The sequence below is a fragment of the Molossus molossus genome, unplaced genomic scaffold, assembly GCF_014108415.1.
Source record: "Molossus molossus isolate mMolMol1 unplaced genomic scaffold, mMolMol1.p scaffold_m16_p_8, whole genome shotgun sequence".
Lineage (NCBI taxonomy): Eukaryota > Metazoa > Chordata > Mammalia > Chiroptera > Molossidae > Molossus > Molossus molossus.
The window spans coordinates 72,783,494-72,802,177 of record NW_023425402.1 but is presented as its reverse complement, the minus strand read 5'-3'; the positions used below and the strand labels follow the sequence as shown (position 1 = coordinate 72,802,177).

At 37.2% G+C, this 18,684-nt stretch overlaps 2 protein-coding genes across 2 annotated transcripts in view; both read right to left on the bottom strand.

Annotated features, from left to right (window-relative positions):
- The window catches only part of CALHM5 (calcium homeostasis modulator family member 5), a 40,287-nt gene extending 23,605 nt beyond the window's left edge, over window positions 1–16,682 (bottom strand). Inside the window, exons 1-2 of the mRNA XM_036248479.1 lie at window positions 16,597–16,682; window positions 12,090–12,239 (exon numbers count right to left, since the gene is read on the bottom strand). Coding sequence (XP_036104372.1) covers window positions 12,090–12,195 — 106 coding nt within the window. The 5' untranslated portion in view covers window positions 12,196–12,239; window positions 16,597–16,682. The remainder of the gene's footprint in view (window positions 1–12,089; window positions 12,240–16,596) is intronic.
- Window positions 15,497–17,180, bottom strand: CALHM6 (calcium homeostasis modulator family member 6). Its single transcript, XM_036248481.1, has 2 exons — window positions 16,597–17,180; window positions 15,497–15,926 (listed from the first exon to the last, which is right to left on the bottom strand). Exons 1-2 carry the CDS (start codon window positions 17,125–17,127, stop codon window positions 15,558–15,560), a joined length of 900 nt encoding a protein of 299 aa, XP_036104374.1. The 5' UTR covers window positions 17,128–17,180; the 3' UTR covers window positions 15,497–15,557.
- Between the last annotated feature and the right edge of the window lie 1,504 nt (window positions 17,181–18,684).

Below are 18,684 nucleotides of genomic sequence, written 5' to 3'. Positions count from 1 at the left end.
CACAGAATCATATGATTTGCTTTGCTATAGAGGATGGAGATTAGGCTGAAGACCATAACTTACTGTGTATTTAGTGTGACCCATACTTTTCTAGAGTGGCCAGAGTTTCCCTGACAAATGGAGTAAATGATCTTTATTCTACCTGTCCTTTGGTTTCTTCAAGGGCTCATTTTCCTCGAGACATATGCTTCACAATTAAAAAGCATATGGATTGTAATATAATGAAAGCGGGTACATGACCAAAAGATTTCATTTACCCTCATGGGTAGATTGAATGTATCTTTAAAAACCATAATACAAGTGTGCCCTGGCCGGTTTGGCTCAGCGGTTAGAGCGTCGGCCTGCGGTATGGAGAGACCCAGGTTCGGTTCCCGCTAAGGGCACGTACTGCGGTTGGTCGTGTGGGTGGCAGCCACTCGATGTGTCCCTTTCACGTCGATGTTTTTCTCTCTCTCCCTCCCACTCTATCTGTACAAAAAATGGAAAAATGTCCTCAGGTGAGGATAAATAAATAAAAATAATAATAAAAAATAAATTATTAAAAAAAACCATAATAGAAGTGCTCATTATACGATCAAGTCTTGCTGAATAACACCCCCTTTCCCTAAATGTGCCTTGAATCGGTTTTCTGCTTTCCCACACACTGCCACTGCCTTAGTTTTCGTCCTTCCCACTATCAGCAGTGCCTTTCTTTTCCTTCTCTGCTGTCCCTGAAAAGCAACTACCATACTGTAATTATGTAATGTGTGATAATGATATTGTGACTACTTAGGATGTTATTTTTTAAAGATAGAGATTAAAAAATTTTGGATACAAATAACATCTATATTTCTGTTTAAACTAATTCACAAAAAGAATAACTAAATATGCAAAATAATAAGTGTAGATATATGCAGAAGATTATACACTTGTATTAATTAAGAATAAGAACAATGAAATGTCTATCAATAGAGGACTGATTGAATAATCTATTGCATAACCACAAAATGGAGTACTATACTACTATAAAAAAGAAATAAGGAAGATCTTATTGTACAGCATGATGACCTCTAGAATATATTAAGTAAAAAAGGAAGGTAGAGAAAAACTGTGCACAGTAAACTAACATTTATCCAAGAAATATGGACTTTATATATATGTGGTTTAACCAAAAACATTTTTTAAAGATTACCAATTTCAGGGAGAGAACAATGTGGAAGCAACAAGGATAAAAGCTAGATTTCTCAAAATGCATCTTGTTTGGGTGATTTAACTTTGTAGCCATGCAACCACTTTACACAATAATTAAACATTTTAAATTGAAAACAATTATTCACAGATGAAAACAAAATTAAATAAATAAACCTAACTATGTATGAGTTAGTGGCATAAAATATAGAGAAGAACTAATCCAACTGATTTTAAACACTAATTTGATTTCACAACTTTTTAGGGGGATATACCTTAAGGACAAAAAGGAACACCCAAGAATTCAAAATAAAAAATCTGAAACTCCTCTCAGTAATCAAATTGTTTATGATAGTATTGGTATCATTAATTTGGATGTGTATTGTGGTGCAAAGAAAAGTAGTAATCAAGTTAGTGTTGTTAAGATCTGGGATCTTGGGCATGAGAAAAAGGAAAATAATAGGTCTGTTCAATCATGTTAAATTTAATTTTTAAAAATGTTGTAGTCCAGATTTGAACTGAAAACTATCAGTATGAATTTATGATGTATATATTTCTTTTTGAAAATTCAGATACAACACCAAAAGCATAGGCAACAAAAGACAAAATAGATAAATAGTACTACTTCAAAATTTAAAACTTATGTGCACTAAAGAGCAAAATTAACAGAGTAGAAAAGCAACCCATGGAATAGGAGAAAATATTTGCAAGTCATATATCTGATAAGAGATTAATACCAAAAACATATATAAAGAATATACACATGGCCAATAAGTACATGAAAAGATGTTTGACATCACTAATCATTAGGGACATGCAAATAAAAACCACAATGAGATACCAACTCATCTATTGGAATGGCTATCATTAAAAAAAAAAAAGAGGAAAGAAAAGAACAAGTATTGGCAAGGATGTGGAGAAATTGGAACCTTTGTGCATTGTTGGTGGGAACGTAAAATGACACACTGGCACTTACACTAGGGTGTAAAGAGTATAGAGGTCCCTCAAAAAATTAAAAATAGAACTACTATATAATCCAGCAATTCCACTTTTGTGTATGTAACCAAAAAAATCAAAAGCAGGATCTCAAAGATCCTGGATATGTATTTGTATTCCCATATGCATAGATGCATTATTCACAATAGAAATAACACAAATGTCCATCAGAGGATGAATGGATAAACAAAATGTGGTATATACTTATAATGGAATATTATTCAGCCTTTAAAAGGAAGGAAATTTTGTCATATACTACAACATAGATAAACCTGAAAGACATTATGGTAATCTTAATAAGCCAGGAACAAAAAGACAAATATTGTATAATTCCACTTATATGAGGTACCTAGAGTAGTCAAGTGCATACAGATAGAAAGTAGAATGGTGGTTGCTAGGGGCTGAGAGAAGAGGGGAATGGGAATCCTTGTTTAATGGGTACAGAGTTTCAATTTGGCAAGATAAAGAGCATCTGGAGGTGGATGGTGATGATGGTTGCACAAAAATGTGAAGTTCTTGATACAGCTGAATTACACTCTTATAAATGGGTGTGGTAAATTGTATGTATGTGTACTTTACCATAATTTAAAACTTTTAAATAATAAGTCAAATGACTACAATAAAGAATTAGTTTTAAGCCCAGCTGGTGTGGCTCAGTGGTTGAGCATGACCCTTGCACCATGGGGCCACCAGTTCAATTCCCAGTCAGGGCACATGCCCGGGTTGTGGGCCAAATCTCCTGTGGGGGGCATGCAGGAGGAAGCCAATCAATGTTCTCTCTCATTGATGTTTCCATCTCTCTCTCCCTCTCCCTCTCCCTTCCTTTCTCTCTAAAAAAAATCAATAAAGAAAAAAAAAAGAATTTGTTTTAAAAGATATTTAAGAGAGATTGATTTTATAGTTTGTGTACCTGTTTTGAATTGCAATTCAAAGAAATACCTTTATGAGGCAAGTGGGGACTTAAGTGATAGAAAAATTGTTATTTCTTAGGTGTGATTATTCTATTGTGGATTTTTGTTTGTTTTGCTATTTTAATTATGACTTTATTGAAAGGTACAGAACTTTCTCATATACCCCTGCATCTATCTATGCATAACTTCACCCATTATCAACATCCCCCACCAGAGTGTACATTTGATACAACTGATAAACCTACATTGACATATAATTACCCAGAGTCAATAATTTACATTATGGCTCACTCTTGATGTTGTACATTCTATGTTTTTTTTTAAAGTATCCTTTTCTTTTGAGATATATAGTTATATATATTTACAGATGAAATTATAAGATATTTGGATGTGTCTCAAAATAATTAGGGAATGATGGAAGTGAGCTGGAGCCATAGATAAGATTAGTAATGAGTTGATAATTGTTGAAACTGACTTAAGAGTACATGAGACTTAGTTATATTATTTCCTCTACTTTCGTTTATTTGTAAAACTTCCCACAATAAACACTTGTTTTAAAATGTTGAGTTGTTAAATCTATGTGTATGGTGCTTCATCATACTATTTTATTTTTCTCTTTGTTTATATAATTTTCAAAATACCAAGTAAAACATTTCTTTCACTAGGATAATGTATTTAAATCTGGTGGTACCACCACTTTCTTTACTGTCTCTTTACTGTCTACAGGGCAAAGGTTAAGTTCTCTATGATGACAAAGAAAGCCCTCTGTGAATAGCCCTCTCTGCCTTCCTCTCTAGTCCTTGCATTTAGGGCAATGCAGATGTTGTTTGATTCCTCAATACACAATGCTATGTGTGCTTCTGTTCCTTCTCACACACTGTTCCTTCTTCCTGCAGTGCCCTTCCCCAGCTTGTATACCTGGTAAACAATTCATCTTCCAAAAACCTCTTTTGGGCTTGTGTTCTCTAAAAACTCCTCTTACCATCTCTCTCCTACTCCTTAGTTAGTCAATTTATATCTTGCCTCATTCCATAAATATCTGAGGCAGCTCTAGGCAAATCATCACTAGACTATTTCTCTGACGTGTACATACATTAATCTTTACACAAATCCCATTGCATTATAGTCATTTGGTTATAGGTCTGCAGCCCACTACCACACACCAGACCATGGTCATGTAATGAATGCTTGATAAATATTTACTAAATCAAGCTGGCTTCTCTTTTAAAATTTTTTGAGTGATGTTGTAAAGAAAAGGAAAGGCTAAAATGAGAAAAATGTATTCAATAACTAGAATATTGTTCTTCATACTTTAAATCAATAGAGATAACAAAATAGTCACTGGAATTGATTCAAATAGTCACTAGAGAGGTTGTTCCATTTCAGAACACAAAAAGATTCTTTTCAAAGAGCAGATTATTATGGCTCCAGTCATAGGGTTACTTTGAATAAGTTCAGAAACACTGGAAGATCTTAAGCAGAAGTTAATGTCATATAGATATTCCTCTCTGTAGATGTAAGGACCATATATAGGGGACCCCTGGAAGAGAATTTAGCATTGCAAAAGATGTAAAGCACCAAACCAATTAATAACATTGGTATCATTTACAGATTCTCTCCATACATTTTTGCTATTATTTTAGTATCTTGTTTTTCTTTTCTTTTTAATTTACTTTTTAAAAATGAATTTATGCAAATAGTTGAAAGAGTGTAAATCCCTGCCTAGCTCCTCTTCTTGACCCTTCCATTTCTGCCTTCTACATTTTCCTGCTTCACACCAGAACCTTCTTTCTAGTCTTGTAACCATTTTTATTCGGCATTTCCTGCATTACCATACATAATATGTTTATTTTGCTCTTTCCTGATTTTTCACTTAAGGCATGATTTTTTTTTTATCTCCCTATAAGAAACATGAGACTTTCTGATACATACTCTCTATTCTAACCACGTAAATAGGCAAACTTCTTATTCCTGGTTCTTCTTAGTAAAGTGTAATTGGAGTTGGATTAATAGTCAGTGGTTACACTACAATGACTGTGTAAACACTATTTACCACTGAACCATGTAGCACACTAAGAATAAACTTCCTTTCCTTCACAACTTTTGATTTTCTCTAGAGTTAATAATAGAATAGTTTTTTAACATTTTTTGTAGCTTTATCTTATTACTAACCCCCACACTCTTTATCCACTTGTATAAATAAATCTCTCAATATTTTCAAACACATTAAGATTTTATCAATTTATTTTCTTAAAGAAATCCCTCCTAAGCCTTCTGATGTTGTCTTGTTGCTTAACTATTACAGTGGGGAAAAGAAAAGTTGACTCAAAATTTAAGATTTTGATGTTGCCATGAACTATAATGCAGGAAGGAAGAAGAGGATGCTCACCAGCCAGTAGTTGGGCATATACAAATCTTGGTTCCTTAACCCATCAAAATTATACTTCTTTTTGTCCATGAATACAGTGTAAAACTCTCTTCAAAAGTTGTCTCGTAGACAGTAGGGGAAGAGGAGCTTGTGACACTCAGGTAGAGAAAAATAAGTCGTAATGTCACTCAACATCAGAAGGGAGATGGACCTTATAGTTATCAATTAGCAAATTTCAAAGGCTATGTGCTTGTTACCTTTTGCTGTGTAACAAATTGCCCCTTAATATTAATGGCCTATAACAAACATTTGTTATCTCACAGTTTCTGTAGGTCAAGAATTTAGGAACATCTAAGCTGGATGGTTCTAGTTTAGGGTTTCTCTCAAGGCTGAATTGGACGGTCTGCAGCCATCTGAAGACTTGACTAGAGCTGGAAGATTTAATTCTAAGGCAGGCCACTCACACACACTGACAGGGCTCTCTTGGTAGGAGGTTTCAGTTTCTTACCACAGGGGCCTCTCCAGTGGATGCTTGATCAGCCTCACAGCCTGGCAGGCTGCAACATCTTTTATGACCTAGGCTCTGAAGACATGTATCATCACTTTTACTTTTTTTCTATTTATTAAAAGTGAGCAAATGAGTCCAGCACACAATCAGAGGAAGGAATTAATATCTGTCTTTTGAAGGAATGGGTTTCAAAGAATCTGTAGACATGTTATAAAATCATCACACACTATTTGAAAGAGGTCGCAATGATTTTTTCCAGTAAAATATTAAGAACTCACAATTTTGTTAAAATTTTAGCTTCCTTCCTCTCTAACCCTTTACTAGTACATAACAGACCAATAATTTGGAGAACCAAATTATCATATTTTTGTCTTTTCCTTTCACCATCACCTTAGAGATTCCCTTCTACCTTCTATGGGATCCCTGTTTCCTTGATCCTGTGACTTTCCTTGCTGGGTGTACTTCCTGATAAAGAGTGAATAGGAAAGAGTTTGTGAGGACATATTCATCCAGCTTCCAGTTATTTTTCAGAAGTTCAATGCCATTTGATTTTTGCTTCTTGGTCCATTCTATGTTTCTGGAAAACTTGGTCTATTCTTTCTCCCTGAAAAATCTTCTCATCTCCAGTGTTCCAAAATTACACCACGATGTGTCTCGCTGTGGGTCTGTATCATTCTACTTTGCTGATCACCCCATGGAACTCTTCAATCTAGAAACTCATGTCCTTCCTTTTGAGGAAAATATATTGAATTTTTTTTATGATTTCATATTCTAACCTCTCCATTTTCCCTGTGTTTTTTTTTTTCCTGGAATTTTATTTAGTAAGATGTTAGATCTCCTAGACTAACCATCTAATTTTCTTTACTTTTCTCTCTTTTTCCTTCTCTTTATCTTAATACTTTACTTGCTGAAAGATCTCTCCAAGTGTTTTTTTCCAGTCCTTCCATTGCATTTTTAATTTCTGCTATAATTTCCAAGAACTCTTTGCCTTCAGATTTTTTAATACTGTTCTATTATTTCATACATAAAATGTTTCCTCTTATATCTCTAAAAGGATGAACAGTAGTTTATTTTTAAACAAAGTTTTCTTAAAAGTGTGTGGCTTCTGCTTCCTACAGGTAATTTTGTTTTGGCTTTTGTTTTTCAGGCATTTCTCAAGTCTCTGGAGCTCCTTGGTCATCCACTTATATTGGATAAAATATGAACATTGGTGGAGCTTGTAGGTTATGGGCTTCGATATAATATGATTAGTTGGGGAATTTAAATGTGAACCTCAAAATGTATCATTTTATTGAAATCTCCTCTCCTGGGCAGTCAGATTTGCTAGATTGGCTCTTTGGACCTACTGCCTGGAGAATGCAGGCTGAATGCCAGTGTTTGGGGGACCAGGTTGGGGAACCAGGCTGAAGAAATTAAACCTCTGTGTGATCATTTCAAGTTGATTCCCCTTTGTTCAATCTAGTGTCCAATCATGTAGTCTAGTGTCCCTCAGTTAAGAAATCTTTTGGAAAACTACATCTAGAGATTAAAAGTCCCACCTTTTGTTAGGGTAGAAAGAAGCAGTTGCCCAGATGTTTGGCATGGGGGCAGAGATCAGAGGGACTAATTCTTAAACCAATCCTGTTTTTTAGCCCTGCCTCCAGCCCCATGTCCAGAGGTGACTGATGCTGCTAAATTTTGAATTATTTATTTATTTATTTTACAGATTTCATGGTACCAGTTATATTGCTTCTTATCTTTCTCCAGTTCCAGCTTGGGATTCAGATTTCTCAGATCTGTTAGTCCAATTACAAGTTACCAACTGCTTTTCAACTTCCAAAAATTGCGTTGCTTTTTCCAACCTTGTTCTTTGTTTGCTTTATGATTTTGAAAGAACTCTTTGCTTTTGTTTTATCGTGGTTATTATGTACTTTCATATCAACAGTTTTAACCAGAAGTACCTCTTTTGGCCATCTTTCACTGCCAATAACCATATTAACCAAGTGTTATTTTCAGTAAGTGTAGATTGTTGAATTTCAAATTAGAGTGGGAATATAGAGAAACTGGAATAAAGGTTTAGATCTTTTAAAAAGTAAAATAGTTACTTTATAGAGAGAGCTTCACTGTACATCTGCAGGGAGAGTTAGGCAGTTGGTAGCTGGGATAAAGATGCTTACGAGGCTGGAAAGATTGTAAAATTCTGTTGGTATGAACAATGGCAAGCAATTTTAAAGTTAAAGAATGTAGACTCATTAAAATTAGACTTTTTAGATTGCACATAAATTGAATAGAAACAGTTGTCTCATCAAGAAAGTTTAAGCAGAGCTAGGAGCTAAGAAGGGGTTAGGAGTGTTTTGATTTTTAAGAGTAAAAACATCTGCTTCTTATTTTATGCACTGCCCTCTCTCCAAGTGCTTTTAAGTATCTTTAAAGATGCCTAGACACATGATTATCTGGTCTCCATGAAATAAATTATGGTTTAATGAATCCCCCATGTATCTATCAACTTGCTTATCCATGGAAATAAGTTGCTCCACAGTTTGACCATGTCTCAGACTTGAGTTTACTCAAGTTGTTATTTTGGGGTAGATTATGGGACTTAAGAATATTGTAAAGTAAGTCCAACAACAGTTGATTTTCCATCTGCCTCTGATTGTCTGAAGTACTGTTTCCCAAACTGCGTTGTGTAGAACATCAATAACCCAAATTGTTGGTGAGTATGCCATGAAAAATTTAAAACAACAACAAAAAAACCCAAAAACCTTTTGTCTTTTAAATGTTGTTTCTTTACTATATGTAAGAAAAATTTATATAATTGCTTTCATTATACTATAATCTGCCTTTAGAAAATGGAGTGTCACGCACAAAAGACCAACATATAACAAGAAATCACCTGATTCATGAACATATGGTTTTCAAGTCTGGAATGATAATGTAATTACCAAAATGTAGCCTCTTGTTGATTTATCATCTATGGTTAAATGCTTTGTGTCTGCAAATTTCAAAAAATACTTGTAATGCTTTAAATTTTTTCTTTTTAGTAAAATAATAAAATATTTAATCTATCACACCTGTTTTATCAACTTGTTTTATCTCACTTGTTGCTGTTTTGTGGAATTTGCAAGATAATCCTTTTTTAATACTTTTCATAAGGCATAAAATCATGCTGGGAAGAGAAAATATAGTTTTAATATAATACAAAGAAGTGTACAATCAAGTGCTACAGTGATTTTGAGAGGTGAAGTTATAAGAGTTCAGAGAAGGAAGATGTTACTGTAGACTCTTGTAGTTAGGGAATGCATTGAGTAGAAATTATGATTGCAATAAGCTTAAAAGATAAAAATTATCCTTATAAAAGAAACCCCAGAGAGCTCCCTTGCCCCTTCTATCATGTGAAGATATGACAAGAAATAAGCCATTTATGAAACAGGAAATGGATGTCTTAATCTTGGACTTCCAGCCTCCAGAACTGTGAGAAGTAAGTTTCTATTGTTCATAGGTCACCTAGTAATTATATTTTGTCTCCAGTGACTGAGTTCTTAATTGTGGTATTATAAAGACTTCCACATATGTAGATAATATGTTTAGATGTTTCCTAAATTATTAAAAATTAATATATTAAGAAGTTGATGGTGAACACGAGGGCATTGGTTAAATAGAGCCCAAAACTTGACAAGGAGAATCACTGAAAAGTGAGCTGCAGAGTTTTAAAAGCAATCTGTGACTACTGGATATGTAAATTCACTTCTGACCATTATTAATAATCTTATCAAATTATGTTTTCTTAAGTAATATTCTCCTAGCTAAACAAACTATTAAAAATGTACACAAGGGCCCTGGCCAGTATGGCTCAGTTGGTTGAGTGTCGTCCAGAGCATGGAGAGGTTGCTGGTTCAATACCCGGTTAGGGAACATGCCTGGATGTGGGCTTGATCCCCTGTAGGGGGTGTGTAGGAGCCAGCCAATTGATGTTTCTCTCATCAATGTTTCTCTTTCTCTGCCTCTCCCTTCCTCTTTCTCTAAAAAAATCAATAAAAAATATGTTTTAAAAGTTTAAAAATGTACACAAGGCACCATAAGAGAACTCATACACACACACACACACACACACACACGCACTTCCCATCTGACTTCAATTCCACAGTAACATATTCCATTAGGTCTTGGGCATCATTTCCCCAATGACAGGACTATGGACATCTATAGTCTAAAAGGGAGCATCACTTTCTCTTTTTAAATCAGCATCTTCTTGTATTCTGTTGATTATCCCAGAGCATCCACTGGTCTGACTCAGTCATCAGATGATTTAGGTGTAGTCGGGAATGTGTGAGGTGGTTATTCAGTTCATTCAGAGTAAAAACCAAAGTTCTTACAATGGCTCGAAGGCCTTACATGATCTGTTCCCCATCCCCTGACCTCTCTGACCTCTTGGCCTACTTTTGTCCTCTACTTCACTACTCAGGCCACCTTTTCAAGTCTCTGCTCAAGGATTACATCTCAATAAGGATAATAGTTCTCCAACATCCAGCGTTTCTATGCCTCTTAAAGTGTTCTCTTTTTTTTTGTTTAATGGTATTCTTTCTCTCCTAAGATACCCAATTATTTACTTCTGTGTATTTACTGTCTATTATCTCTCCCTTCAGAATGTAATCTCAAAAAGGTCAGGGTCTTTGCTGTTGGTTCATTGGTGCACCCCAAATGCCTAAAATATGCCTGGAGAATGGCAGACACTCAATAAACATTTGTCGGTTTAAGTGAATAAAATAATAATGAAATATCATAAATCAACAGGAAAAAGACAAATTAAATGTAAAAAATGGGCAAAAGTTTCAAATAGACCTTTCATAAAAGAAGATATCCAAATGGCTACTAAACATATATAAAGCTGCCAAAAACTTTTAATGGCGAGGGAAATGCCAATTAAAACCAAAATGAGAAATATCATTACATTTTTACCAGAGGGACAAAAAAATAAATAATTGGAAATACCAACTGTTACAGAGATAAGAAGCACTGCTCTCAAAGTAGTTTAAATTGGTACAACCTTTATGGAAAATATTTGACATTATCTACCAAACAAGAATATGTACATGCCCCTGTGGTACCATCTTTAGGAACACACCCTAAAGAAACACTTGCCCATGAATACAAATACATGAATGTTCACTCCAGCATTGCACGTAAGAGCCAGAAACTATGAATTACCCAAATGTCCATTGGCAGTTAAATGGATAACTAGATTGTTACAGATTGTATATTTACGTGATACAGTCAAAACACATTAGTTGTTCTAGACATAATATAGATGAGTCTTTCAAACAAACAAACAAACAAACAAAAAAGAAGATAAAATAATTCTTAGAGGATGATTTTATTTACAAAATGTCCAAAAACCGACAAAACCAAACATTAATAGTTAGGAATTTACACATAAGTGATAAGACTATAAACAAAAGTAAGAAAATGATCACCTCCCACTTCTAGGTGGAGAGAGTTGGGATTGTGAAGAGGCACAAGAAACTGGAGTTTGGGCGATGCTGGAGACCTACTTACTAGTTCTTTCTCCTGTGATAGTTACATAGATGTTGTCTGTCATTATTTTTTAAAGTGCACAGAACCGGCCCTGGCTGTTTTGGCTCAGCCGTTAGAGCGTCAGCCCGCGGTCCCGCTAAGGGCACGTACCTTGGTTGCAGTTTGTCCCCGGCCCTGGTTGAGTCATGCGGGAGGCAGCCACTTGATGTGTCCCTTTTACGTCGATGTTTTTTTCTCTCTCTCTCTTCCTCTCTCTCCCTCCCACTCTATCTAAGCAAAAAATGGAAAAATGTCCTCGGGTGAGGATAAAAATAAATACATAAAAATAAATAAAGTGTACATAACAGTTTTATTTACTCTTTTCTATATTTGATATCTCACAATTTTTAAAATGACAATAAATTGCCTAATCTTGTACTATTTTTCTTTCATTTAGAAGTATTTAATGTTCTGTTCTTTGTAGCAAAGGGTCTTAACAGACCATGTCCCTTTTTGGATACAGGTTTCTTTCCTTGAATAAGAATGCAATATAATTACCTCCGCAGCTGTTACATTGCAATTCACAATGGATCTTTCATAAGTAAGTAATAAAGAGTAAAAGGTAAAATAAGATCAACTAAAGGCTTACCATTCGGGGCCAGCTGGATGTTGGACACGTGGTAGGTATTCAGTGGGAGTTTGTTGTGGACAAAATAGACAGTGGCTGCTGCCGCTGGGGTTGACTCAGAAGGCATCTCTCCATCTCTTGTCTTTGGAACAGTTATTTACAATAGGCCACCTGGTAGATGAGATACAAGATGTGAAACTTAGGGGTTCCAAGATGTTTTACAGCCATTTTTGTATGTGGCTAATTCTACTTTTGTATGCTTCCCTCAAGACTTGCTTCTTTAACCAGTTCATAGACCATTGATATTTCTCTTTATGGCGTTGGATGGAGCGAAGGAAACATGACTAATCTTATGCTGTGTAAATTGTGTCATCTTGCCAGTACTCACTACATTGTAGAATCATCCCTTAGAATAATATGGTTGTTTTTCAACAAATGTTAATAGCAAATGCTGTGTCTGAATCTCTTCCAGAGTTAAGGCTTGAGGGCAGCATACAGCCAGGTGTTAATGAGTTGGTGAGTCAGAAAATAAATATACACCAAGTACAGAAATGCTTCTTCAGCCCATGATGTGACCTGTTTGGGGCCAGGTTCAGAGGAGTGATGTATCCTACCAAACAGTGGTGACAATGTTCCCATCATGACATAACTGTCTTGATCTCACTATGATTATTCAAAGTGGTTTTACCTATCAAGAGTCGCCAAGTTTCTAAATAAGATGAAAAATGTTGGGATCACTGAGGACATTTTTATCTTCTTTGCTTATAAGGACACATGGGCTAAAAAAGAAACATCTGTGTTAAAAACAGCCACGTGACCACTTTGTACCACATGATCCAGAGAGCATCAGCCTCTAGCTTCTGTTCTGCCTTCGATGACCATGGACTAGTAATGTAACCTCTCTTATCTTCAATTCCTCACTTATAGCTGTGAGTTATGTGTTTCATGGGTACCCCACAAACACAGGAAAATGAAATGAAGTGGAAGATACAAAACTGCTTTGTTGACAGTGTAAGGGTTCTTCTTAATCTTTTCTAAAAACACACTTAATATTTATTATTCATTACCAAAAAATCCAAAGGTAAGAAGTGCATGAGGTTTGAAAACAAATCTTCTTCCTCATTATTAGTGTTAAGAATTGACCAAATTTGACAATGTAATGCTTATCTATGTGAATGTATGTGTATGTATGTATGTATGTATGTATGCATGTGTGTGTACTTTTTTTTTAACAAAATAGGATAGTTTTATACTAATCAGAATACTATGCAGTCATTTTTTATGAGGCAAATTGTTACATATGTACATGGAACAACAGTGTTTTATGTGACAAAGTTGCAGAACCACATGTGCAGTGTGATAGTATTTGTGTAGACACAGAGCATATGGCTCCGTCTGGGAAGAATATATTGCAAAGGAATGAGGTAATTCTACTCTTTACTTCACATGTTTCTCCATCATTATCATTGTTTAATCTTAAGCATGTATACTTTAACAGTAATTAGTAAAGACTGGGCAAGAAAAAGTGGACTATAAGTCAACAAAATGGAGAGAACATGATACTATTAAAGACCAGAAGAAGAAAAAAAAACTATTGAAAGGGAAGAATATGCAAGAGAAATTGGGAAATAAAATAAAGGAAGCAAAAATGAAAGGAAAGAATATACAAAAGAAATTGAGAAATGAAATAAAGGAAGCAAAAATGAAAGTAGACACGATAGGATTTTCCAAAGTATTCATTAGGGAATAGAAAAAAACTGATCATGCAGTTTCTGCTGCCAACTGTCTTGTTACATAAGACTCTCAACAACAGGATATTCAGCCCTGCTGACTAGTTCTTTTTAATGGTCTTCTATGACAAAAGACAAGTAGAAGCCAACACAAGGGTCTGCCAAGAGAGGAAGAATGGCTGAAAATGGTCAGTGCTCAATTGTTTTACAGTTTGAAGTTTCTATACTTCATTAAAAAATGCACAAAACAACCATGAATTTGTGGGATGGACAGAAATAGCAACCTAACGTCCTCTGAAAAACCCTGACATCATCAAGCAACAGTTTATCTATAGATAACCTCTTCTCAATAAACCCTTGTCCCCTTTCCATCAACACATTCTGTCATGTCTATATTCAAAGTCTACTTTGACTCTATCGACTTTTTCTCTCCTCATCACCATCAACCCAGTTCAAGTTCACTCCTGCTTGTTTCTACTGCAGTGGCCTCCTGTGTAGTCGCTTCATTTCCACCTTGGCTCTTCCTCTTCCCCTTGCCATTCCTTTTTTCCACAAGAAAAGCAGATCAATATTTCTAAAATGCTCATGGAATGAACCTAAAATCTTCTGCATGCTTTCAAAGGGCTCCACGATCTGTCCCTTGCTCATTTTTCTAGTTACTTTAAAAGGCTTCCATCTCTGCTAAGATCTTTGTCACCTCAGCCTTTGCACATACTGTTCCTACACACAGAAATGCTCTTCTCCTACCCTACAGATTTCAACTTGTCACAGACTTCCCCCACCCTCCTCCCCTCATCTAAATCAGGTCACAATTTGTATTTCTATATTTATTTGTATTGTATGGTTGTTGTTTTTTAATCTGACTTCACCATTTGTTGAAGCTGTGTAATGACTATATGGAGGTTCATAATACTATCCTTTCTACTTCTGTGCATATTTGAAATTTATCATAATAAATAGCTTTAACATTTTTCACCTGATCCTACAAACTAAAAACAATTATTGTCTGCAATTATCCTAAACTAGTTTCACAAATTTTGTGTTTAAATTTTTTTACTTTCCTTTTCAGAATAAATTTTGTATTTTTGTTTAGTAATAATATAAGAAATATAAAATACCAGTATTTTAAAGTTCCTAACAAAGTATTGCCTGCAAGAAAGTGAACTTGAAATTAACATCAGATAACCTAAGAAAAAGGTCTTAAGTTCAATTGTTTTTTCACTGTTTTTGCTACTAACTACTCTTTTATTTGAAAGCATCAATATTATTCAATAAAAAGAACCCTAAACTAAGGGTATAAAACTGTTGATCTAGTTTATCACTTTCAATCAATCATTTTTTAAAATATTTAATATAATAAAGAGGTAAACCCTGTCCAGTTTGGCTTAGCAGTTAGAGCATCAGCCAGAGGACCAAAGAGTTGTGGGTTTGATTCCGGTCACAGGCATGTACCTCAGTTGTGGTTCAATCTCCCACCTGGTTAGGGTCATGCAGGAGGCAACCAATGTGTCTCTCTAGCATCAATGTTCCCCCCACTCCCACTCTATCTGAAGATAAATGGAAAAATATCTTCAGGTGAGGATTAAAAAATAATAAATAAATAACATACAATAAAAGAAAAATAAAGAGGTAAAATTATACATTTTTATTTCAGATCTAACATTTCATGTTTCCATAATTTGAAGACACCCCCCAAAAGCCACTATAAACAATACAATTTTTTTTACATGAAACAATAATTAAAAAGAACTTTTTCTATTCATTTGCAAGGTTGTAACTCAACACTGGTTTTATCATCAGTAGATTTGTTACCATCAGTGTTCTCTTTTTCATTAACATAGTTGTGCAACATGCTGTAAGTATATAGCGATGAAATATGCTGCCAGTCTCTCATGCATGGGGTGTTCCATTCCTCCGGATGTGAGTGCTCAAAGAAATATGTAACATTCTTTTTTGCCAGTTCGACTGCACATTCTGTGGCTTGAGCTTGGAGGAGCTTCTGCTCCTGTTCCAAATAGATTTTCCAAAACTTCAGCTGCAGAAAACTAGCTGAAGATAGGCATCGGGTGACAAATACGAAAATCAGAATGAAGAGGATAACAATTGCTATCAGGATCCAGCCTAGCACCTACAAAAACGCAGGAAGATACTAATTTAGTCACACTTTTTACAAGTAATTTTCAAATCCTCAGAAAAAGTTTGAACTGCTCAGCAGTCATGATGATGAACAAGCAACAGTTTTAGGTATTAACCTCTTGAGAGAAAAGAGTGGCAGTGACCTCTGGAGCCCCTCAGTACAACTGCTCGCTCTGCATGTCAGTCATATTCCAAGTCACGTGGAGGGTGCAGGGAGATGCCTAGATGTCACTCCCCGTGGAATATCGGCAAATTCAATGAAGCAAGCATGCATTTTCAAGAACCTCTGAGCTTTATATTTCAAGGAGCAGTGTGGAGCGGTGGCTCTAGAGCCAGGCAGATCCATTTCATTGTAACAAGTCTGCCTTCTTCTGGCTGGGCGAACCACCTGCCCTAGACTTCGCGTATTCGCCATGAAGACACCGGAGGCTAACGTAGGAAGTAAAGGACCTAGTGGTATCTGGCACACAGTAGGTGCCTGACGCTAAATGAAGTGCCTTCCCTCCCTTTCATTCCGTTTATTCCAACATTTGCCTGTCAGGACATTAGAAGCAAGGAGCCATTGTAGTTAGTCTTAGGTGTCATGTGTCTGGGAAAGGGGCACCGATTTCTACTTCTCCCAGGCCGCCCGCGGAAGCCCGCCTTCCCCGCCAGAGCCTGACCTGCGACTGGGCCTTGAGGTCCTTCAGGAGGTCCTGCACGTCGGCTGCCCGGGCCTCCCGGCAGGGAACCAGCGGCAGCTGTTTGATGCACAACTCGGAGCGGTTGCCAGGGCACAGGCGCCGGGCCAGGAAGGCGTTCCCGCTGGCGGCGCACTCGTAGAAGGAGCCCCCGAGCAGCGCCACGGCCACCCAGGTGAGGGGCGCGAGCGCGGCCGCCCCGCTGAGCTGCGAGCACACCAGGACGCGGTGCAGCGCGGCGCCGCAGCAGGTGCAGGCTTCCGACTCGCGGAGGCCGAGCCGGAGGTTCCACGTGCGCGCCGAGAGCACGTAGCCCAGGAGGAAGAGTGCCAGCGCGGGGACCAGCAGGAACACCAGGCCGTAAGGCAGGTTCCAGGTGGCGCTGCAGGGGCACTGGAACACCGCGGTGGAGAAGATGCGCTCCCCGCCCGCAGTCAGAAGAGTCACCAGACCGTAGCCCAGCGTGGTGTAGTGCTTAACGTACAGGTCCAGGACCTTCTGAAACTTCTCCATTGGCCCCCTACCCTAAGGCTCAGCGGAGAGATCCAGAAGCTTCTGCCTCTAGGCTACCCTGCTTCTCAGATGCTTTTTTGGGGGGGAGAGGGGGGACTGGGGTTTGGGGTTTTCCGTCTAAGAAGCAACTTTCAAAAAAGGAAAGAGGCCTTCTCTGCCCTGTGAGCTTTCTCTTTCTTTTTTCAACCAAATGAGCCCTGGTTGACAGACAGATCCAACCACACACACACTACTGACTTCCCCAGCCCCTCACCCCTGTTTCCACCCAGTTGACAATGAACCAGGGGACTTTCCTTACCCTTCCTGCCCCCGTGCAGCTGCCAAAGTAAACAATACTTATTACTTGGGCAATCTGGGAAAAAATCCAACAGAGTTTCTGCTTCTGCAGCCACCCTAGTTCCTAAGTCCTTTCCCACTGAGACCAGTTACCAAAAATCCTGATCATTTACAGGATATATTACTTAAGGACAGATTTCTGGTTTCTCTTTCACAAGCTAATTCACAACAAAGCCCAAATCCAGTTTTAGTACCTCCCTGATGTCTGTCCTCTTCCTGTCCCCTCTGGACAGAACTTCCAGCCTCTTTCACCCTGACTGTCCTCTCCTCTGCTGATCTCCCACAGGACACAAAGGACAATAGACTAAATATATTATATTGACCTCTCTCTCTCTCTCTCTCTCTCTCTCTCATATCCTTACAGTGTCAGTGCCTGGAGGAGTGTCAAATTCCTACTCAGTGACCATCAAGTTGATCAGTGGGGAACGTGTGTGCGTTTGGTGGAGGGGAAGTACACAGTTGTTCAAAAATACTTCTTGAACCAAAATTATTGCAAATTGCAGCTACATCTAACATGTTTCCTCCACCTTTAGTTTTCTCAAAGCAGCACTGCTCTGTCTGACACAAACTGTAACCACTTCTATGAAACTGAGCCATACTTTGGGCTCCAGAGTGAAGTAGGGTGTACTTGAAAAAGCATGGCCTTTGAAATTAGGTACTGTGTGTGTGTGTGTGTGTGTGTGTGTGTGCGCACACATGCATGTGTGTAATAAGGTAGCAGATCTAAGACTCAGCATCCTCGTTTGTTAAAGCAGGATAATAGTGACCACTTTTCAAGACTGTTGAGCTGAGTAAATTGAGTAAAATATGTAAAGCAACTTTATATATAGGGTGTGCCTACTAAGTGAATACTCAACATGAGAGATTACCTCTTACATTGCAACTTTGGAATTAGACAACGAATAATTGTTGTACATAATTTAAGAGTTCAAATGAATGTTGAGTTGTAGACCAAGGATTGTTTTCAGTGATTCAACAACCTTCTACTACCTTAAGGGAATTGGTATTCCCTTAGCTGTCCACTTCACTACATGTCTGAATATGGAGTCTGGGTGGGCAGATCACAGTGAACTGGTCACTGTTGGCACCCATCAACTAGGCTTGCTTTACAGTGATACCTCGGTTCTCGAACGCCTCGGTTTTCGACCAAATGGAGATTCGAGAAACTTTTGTCTCGGAATCCGAACTATATTTGGAACTCGAACTTCCGAGATGAGCCGA

What these genes read in the sequence shown, in the direction of transcription:
- CALHM6 (XM_036248481.1), bottom strand. Translation starts at nt 17,127, where the DNA reads ATGGAGAAGTTTCAGAAGGTCCTGGACCTGTACGTTAAGCACTACACC. An exon ending in ACCTCAAGGCCCAGTCGCAG is followed by an intron (nt 15,927 to 16,596) that starts GTCAGGCTCTGG and finishes GCGTTTTTGTAG; the next exon opens with GTGCTAGGCTGGATCCTGAT.